This window comes from Ciconia boyciana, chromosome 5 (genome assembly GCF_034638445.1).
Source record: "Ciconia boyciana chromosome 5, ASM3463844v1, whole genome shotgun sequence".
In the NCBI taxonomy this organism is placed as follows: Eukaryota; Metazoa; Chordata; class Aves; order Ciconiiformes; family Ciconiidae; genus Ciconia; species Ciconia boyciana.
Genome location: NC_132938.1, coordinates 32,861,014 through 32,868,298, shown reverse-complemented (window position 1 = coordinate 32,868,298; position 7,285 = coordinate 32,861,014). Strand labels below are relative to the sequence as shown.

The window sequence follows — 7,285 nt, the reverse complement described above, 5'->3', positions numbered from 1 at the left end:
TCCTGGATTATGTTTTCCCAGGTGCAAGACCTTACACTTGTCCTTGTTGAACTTCACAAGGTTCTTGTTAGCCCACTCTTCCAGCCTGTCCAGGTCTTCCTGCAGGGTGGGTCTCCCTTCCGAAGTGTCCACTTCCCCACTCAGTTTGGTATCAACAGCAAGCTTCATCAGGGTATACTTGATCCCATCATCCAGGTCACTTATGAAGATACTAAACAGCGTTGAGCCCAATATCGATCCCTGAGGGACCCAGGGGTAGGATAATGAGAGTAGGATAATGAGAAATAAGAACAAATCTAAAACCACTTTCCCCCCACCCCTCCCTTCTTTCTGGGCTCAACTTCAGTCCTGATTTTTCTATCTCCTCCCCCTGGGCAGTGCAGGGGGACAGGGAATGGGGGTTGCAGTCAGTTCATCACACATTGTCTTTGCCACTCCTTCCTCCTCCGGGGAGCACTCCTCACACTCTTCCCCTGCTCCAGCGTGGGGTCCCTCCCAAAGGAGACAGTCCTCCACAAACTTCTCCAACATGAGTCCTTCCCACTGGCTGCAGTTCTTCACGAACTCCTCCAGGGTGGGTCCTTTCCATGGGGTGCAGTCCTTCATGAACAGACTGCTCCAGTGTAGGTCTCCCGCAGGGCCACATGTCCTGCCAGCAAACCTGCTCCAACATGGGCTCCTCTCCATGGGGTCACAGGTCCTGCCAGGAGCCTGCTCCAGCGCAGGTTCTCCACGGGGTCACAGACTCCTGCACATCCACCTGCTCCAGCGTGGCGTCCTCCATGGGCTGCAGGGTGGATATCTGCTCCACCGTGGACTTCCATGGGCTGCAGGGGGACAACTTGCATCTCCAAGCCTCACTCAGTTGAACAGCATACACTGAGGGAACTGACTGATGCCTGGCTGTGGTGGGGGAATAAAATGTCATTGTATTTAATGGTTGTGTTGCAAAGGGCGTATTTCATGGGCCCATGTTCATAGTTTTAAGGGTAGTGCTACTTCTGGCATTCTCACAATCTGGAAGTGGACTTTTCAACTATTTTTAATGGTCACAATTGTTTCATAAGTAATATATAAATTAAAGTCACAAGACAATGGAAATGGTGTAAAAAATACTAATTACTTTAAACCTCAAAATGTAATAACGTATTGCATTTTTGTTACAATGGCTGGCTAAATAAATGTGTAGAAACTCATTATAAAGAAGAAGATGATTAACCCTTTCATGCATTCAGTTTCTGAAGTCATAAGGAATTCAGGCACAGCTAGGATGAATACTGCCAGGATATGATAAGGGGGTGATCAAGGTCTTGAAGCCTGGTGACACTTTGCTCTGGGAGGACTGAGAAACACCGTTGAGGGAAGTTCTGTTTGTAAAGGTTTCTATGTAAATAAACTGCTAAATGTTACATTTAATTGAAATTACAGGCAAAGAGAAGCAATTCTGACTGAAAAGAATAAAAATGGCAAAATGCCTATTTACTAGCTTATTTAAAACCAGCTTTATAAATTCATTATTTCTTTTGACTTATTTCAGTGATATATGTATTGTTGTAATACGGATGTGTATTCTATAACTTGTGTCTGTAATTATTCACAGTGAGCTAATTTATGCTATTAATATCTAATTCACTAACAAGTGCAGGGTAAAACCGCAAGAGTTTTGATTTGGATAAATATCTAGCAATACAGATGTTGACATAAACATTTTTGAGCTTTACATTTTAAAAATATTATGAAATCAACATTTATATGATCCTTCAAATGGATTTAATCTGTTTTTTTAATTTCTATTTGAATCAACTGACCCATTTTTGTGCATTTTTTACTTTATTTTAGTGAAAAGAAAGGCAGTTTTTAAGCATAAAACTGACCATTCTATCTGGTTTATAAGTTTGTTGGGTTTTTGTTTGTTTGTTTGTTTTGGATATTTCTTTGGTTTGTGTTTTGGGTTTTTTTCCTCTTCCTGAGCACAAAGCCTATTAAACCAATCTTTTTAATGGGCATGTTTCAGGAAGAACTTTTACATAAACAGAACGAGATTGCTTTAATTTCATTTTTAAGTCATGGAGAAAAGTTAATACCTTCCAGTCTAAAGGCAATGTGAGAGCTGAATATGAATATAAATATCTGTAAAAGAATGTTTAAGATGTAAAAAATGTTAAATGGTTTCTTATTAAATGCAGTAAACATTTTTGCTCTAAAGAAAAATTAATAATAACTTCTTTAAGCAGTTTGCAAACAATTACTGCTTGCTTGTATGCTAGAAGAACTTAAACTGGTTCAGGAAAACAACAGATAATGGTAGTATCCATATCGCCTAAAGGGCAAAATTAAAGTTTTGAAGGTTTTTTGTGTTTCTTTTTGTGTAAAATATGGTATACACAATGGCATACTTTTGTGTAAAATATGAGTGTATGTATAATGGCAGAAATTATTAATTTAATTTACTAAGTATAGTAAAAGAGTGATAACTTCATTTATGACAATGCATTTCTAGAAAGAATAGATTTTTCTTCTATTTGTATGAAAGAGTGTACTGGTTTTGGCTGCAGCCTTTATTTCAGCCAAAACCAGTACAAAAAAAGTTATATGACTTTTTCTCCAAAACCAAATTTTCCTGAATGGCCTCGAAAAGGACAATAAAACAGTCTTCAGAAATAGAATGTAAGATACATACATGGATTACGTTAATATATTTTACAGTTTCTTACTGATAAATTTGAAATGCAAATCCAATTTGAAATATCAAACCAAAGGTTTACTTTAAGTTAATAAAACCCACCAAATTCTTACTAAATGCCTAGAAAAAATAACATTGATGTGGTTTATGCTGAATGAATGCATCCCTTCTGTGCCCATAGAAACTGATTTTCTATACGTTCTCAGATGATCTTCATGTAACAAAATCTATGAAAAACAGACCTCTCATTTGCTTACTTATACTTACATCTTTCTTTTCCAGATGACACGAGAGCAGTATATATTAGCAACACAACAGAACAGCCTTCCAAGGACTGAACATCCTCAGTTTTACCCAGTAGGGATTTATGGATGGCGAAAGAGGTGCTTATACTTCTTTGTCCTTCTGCTGTTGGTTACCATGATTGTTAACTTAGCAATGACAATATGGATTTTGAAGGTTATGAATTTCACAGTGGTAAGTATCACAGTAACTTTATGTACCCTGTTTCTTGAAGTAATATGCAGTAGTTTTAGTTATCTTTCCTTTACCATGTTATATACAAATCTTGTAATTTTTGATTAAAAATAATATATCCTTCTTTGAGTGTTACTTCAGATATTTATATCTTTTGTGTGTATTCTGCAGTGAGTGGACCTATGCCCTATCTATTCAGATATTTTTGGTTAATCATATCTGCTGAAAATATATCTGGATCTTAGATTTTTTGTTTGCCCAACCAAAAGTGTCATGGTGACTGCCCCAAGCAACTCTTTGTTGCTTATCACCACTGATAGCAATCAGTAGGAGTTTACTATGTCTGTTCTGTACAGTATCTCTCTTAGGAGGAAACTGGGTTAGTTAGGTCAACTTAGGGTGGCTTTTTTAGTTTATGTTGTTCTTAGTATTTTTTTAGAGTTTACTGACCATTTGGACTGTGTTTCACCTAGGACTTAGAGTAGCTGTTTTGATGTTGATAAGAGGGGGTAGGTGGCTATAAATGCTACAGGCTTTTATGAGACAGACTCCATCTGGAATCTTTAATAGCAGCAAAGTGCTACCGAGTCTGTGTTTCAGATGTACACCTGAAAGAACATCTGTGTTCAGTGGAAACTGTGTTATCTGCCCAGCTGTTCCCAAAGCTTTGTTTGGATAAAGGTGGTAGAAGTGCTCACTAGTTGGCAGTGAAGTAGTGTGTTTTTGTATATCAAAAGAAAAGACAGAACACTCCACAGTTTAAAATAGCAGTGCTTCTGCTAGGATCAGTGAAGTCTCTTTCTCTGGATTTTGACCTTCATAAGCCATATTTTGATGTAGCTAGTAATACATTTCTAATTCCTGGGGTCATAGCACATTTCTATTCTCCATTAGTTTATTGGAAATTAAAAACAGCCAACAAAAAGAGCATTAAACATATGTCTAAAATTGTTCTGTATCTGCTAATGCTCTATTAATGCATAGGGTTATCTGAGATCATTGCCTGGTGAAACGTATTGTGCAAATACATTGCTACTTCTGAGTTGCTACTAGTGGATGAATATGTTGGAATCATATTTTGACAACTGTGTGACTTCAATATTCATGTACTAAAGAGTTTGTTAGAAGTTTGGGGGTTTTTTTTGCTTTTTGTTTGTTTGTTTTTTGTTAGTTTGTTTTTGGTGGGGTTTTTTTTTTTTTAGCAGAATGTGCTTGCAAAACAGGACATCCACATATGCTTTTGCTATTTGTATTAGAAGCATGTTTAGGCTTACCTGTTGACTTCAGTAAAATGGTCTGCTCTTATTCCAGGAGAGAATTAAGCATGGAAATTTAAATAGGTTAAGAAGATGTTTTGAAAAGCACAGAATTTTTCTCTGTGCAGAAGACTGCATTCCAATAAAATATTTGAAACTACTGCTTCCATATCTAGGCAATGTTTGACTTTCCACAGTACAAGCTACTATAGCACTATCCAGTTTGAAACTCTTACAATTTGAACATACCATCTTTTTAAAACAAAACCAAAAAAGATATTTTGAAATATTTTTCTTTCCCGCATATCAAAGCTTTGTTAGAAAGTTAAAGGTTTATAGTGAATCACTAAATCAGTGCAGGAACCTAGTGCACAAAAGAACCAGATTGTTTCAGCAGTTCTGTTTACTGGTTAGTGGATTGAAGACCTTGCTTCAGTAGCTTGAGAGATGTGTGTATCTGATAATTATGCAAACACCGGCTTAATAATTTCATAAAAATAGTGTTTGAAATGTTATGCCCCTGATTTATAAACTCATTATTTCATTATTAAAATGCAGAAATCACAAAGCTTATGTGCATCTTTAATAATTCTGAATTTGCTATAAATACAGATAAATGATATGCCGCTGACAAGTGTGAGTTAATCTTTAACCCTCCTGTTACAGAATTAAAATTAATTTTGTATATTCACATTTACCATAGTCATATATACCAGTAAGCAATTTGGAAAACAAAAATGGAACATATCACTCCTATTTCATATGAAAACCCCCCCAAAATATTGCATATGCTTGGGAACACTTCATTTTGGAATATCATATACCGCCCAACTACCTCAGAAATGAAAATTCCTACTTAACAGTTTGTTATGAACAATCTGCAAAAATTACTGTTTCCAAAGGATTTTGTACTTAAAAAGAATAACAGAAGCATTTTATTTAATTATCATACCACCACCAGATCATTGTTACTCAAATTTGTATGTAGTATATCCCTGTTGACATAAAATTATTAACCATTATTCTTTTAATGGCAAAATATTTCATGCTTTTGTTTAATGAAATGTACTGCTTCATGACTGATTTGTTTTTGTCTTTCAACTTTTATATAAACTTATGGAATGATCTGTGGTTAAACTGTTGCAGAAAATAGACTCCATAGGCATAAAACTGTGGTTTATGACCTGAAATTGTATATCTTAAAGTGCACACATTTGTTTTACAAAGACACTGTTAGAAAATATAACAATTAAATGACATGACAATAGGTTATTTAATAGTATATAGTTACATGTAATAGCTGTAGGCATATCGTGTAACTTAAAGCTGAAAGAATGAAAAAAGTCTGTCAGTATTTGCTTCTGCTTCTATAAGCACCGTTACTTTGGATCATGTTCGAATCCATTTTGTTAATTATACACTGAAGAATACCAGTATTCTTCTGCAGATTCATGGAATAGTAGTATTCTACTTGGACTAGTTAGTATTCACATTAGAGTCTCTGTATGGGTTCAAAAATTGATTGCTAGAAGATTGTCGTATAAAAAATTCAGTAAAATCTTCACACTTATGTCCACACATGCACATTTGAGCACCAGTGGGAAATTTGTATCAAGTCTGAAGGAGTCACACTCTTAGCGACAGACATCTGAGGGTAAAATGATTTAGTTTATGAACCTAAACTTCATGTATTTAAAGAATGCAATAGCTTTGAAATATACATATATTTCTTCCATGTGCATGTATATATGTATAGATAGAAATAAACTAAGAAAATGTATTTGTATATCTGGGCAGTGATAGGAAATCAGAAGTGCAGCTAGAAACCTTTTGAAAAGGAAAATACTTTTGCTAAACTGGTTTAAAAAGTATTTGCACAAAAGAGGAAGCTAGCCATGATAAAATAATTGTTGAAATTGAACTGCTTTGACATTTTGACATTATTTTAAATTATTTGCTGTTTTAGCATAAGCCAATGTTGAGCTTTTTATAAAAACAATAGTAATTGTACCACTTCCAGGGGTGGTGAAGGGGCAGGGCATGATTTTGTCATTGCTGGCTGACAATTGCAACAATGTTAATTTGTGTTAGCTGTTGACTTTCTATTTTTAACTGTACAGCTGCAGCCACTGGCCAATTGGCACAATAAAAGCCTTTCTGAGTTCAATTTATAGATTCTCCAGCTGGAAAAGTTTTCTGAATATACTGACCTTGCATGTAAAAGTCACATTCTGAATCTGAGCTAGTTATCCCATGCTCTTTTTATACACAGAGAGGAGAAATAGGGTCTCCTGTAAGGCCATTCCTCTCATAGTAAGACAGGCAACTGAACTGAATTGTCCTTAAGGATGGATGTTGAATAGCTCATCAAATAAATAATTAAAAAGGAAATATGGTTTATTTGCAATTGTGTAAAAACATAGTACAGGCAAGTTGTGCAAGCCTCCTTTTATCACATTAAATAGTATAGGTGGGAAAGGTAGAGAAACTTTCAGGTATACAATCTTTTCTTCCAGTGTACAATGTAAGAAAGAAACTTGAAAGGTAAATACAAGTTACAAATACTTGCCCTGATATAATATGTATCAGATGAGCAAAACCAAAGGTAATTAGTATCTGTGTAGCAGGGAATATTAGATGGAGGAATCAGAGATGTAGTAATCATTTTTTGAAAGATATTCCCCCACTGGTAGCTTAGTGTTACTGTCCTTTAACATCTAGTTGAGATCTGTTACCTCACTGTTTGATCATCTGTTTAGAAAGATACATGTGAAAGCACGTAAGAACTTTAGGACAAAGAAGTCTCTAAACATTTCCAGTGATAGATGCATGTAGCTGTAACACACCATACTATCCTGGCTTTACATGG

The 7,285-nt window shown here is 35.4% G+C and overlaps 1 protein-coding gene across 2 annotated transcripts in view; it reads left to right on the top strand.

Annotated features, from left to right (window-relative positions):
• Window positions 1–2,965: 2,965 nt before the first annotated feature.
• The window catches only part of SGCZ (sarcoglycan zeta), a 234,771-nt gene continuing 230,451 nt past the window's right edge, over window positions 2,966–7,285 (top strand). For both annotated transcript variants that reach the window (XM_072862143.1, XM_072862142.1), the window contains exon 1: window positions 2,966–3,160. In XM_072862143.1, coding sequence (XP_072718244.1) covers window positions 2,966–3,160 — 195 coding nt within the window. The remainder of the gene's footprint in view (window positions 3,161–7,285) is intronic.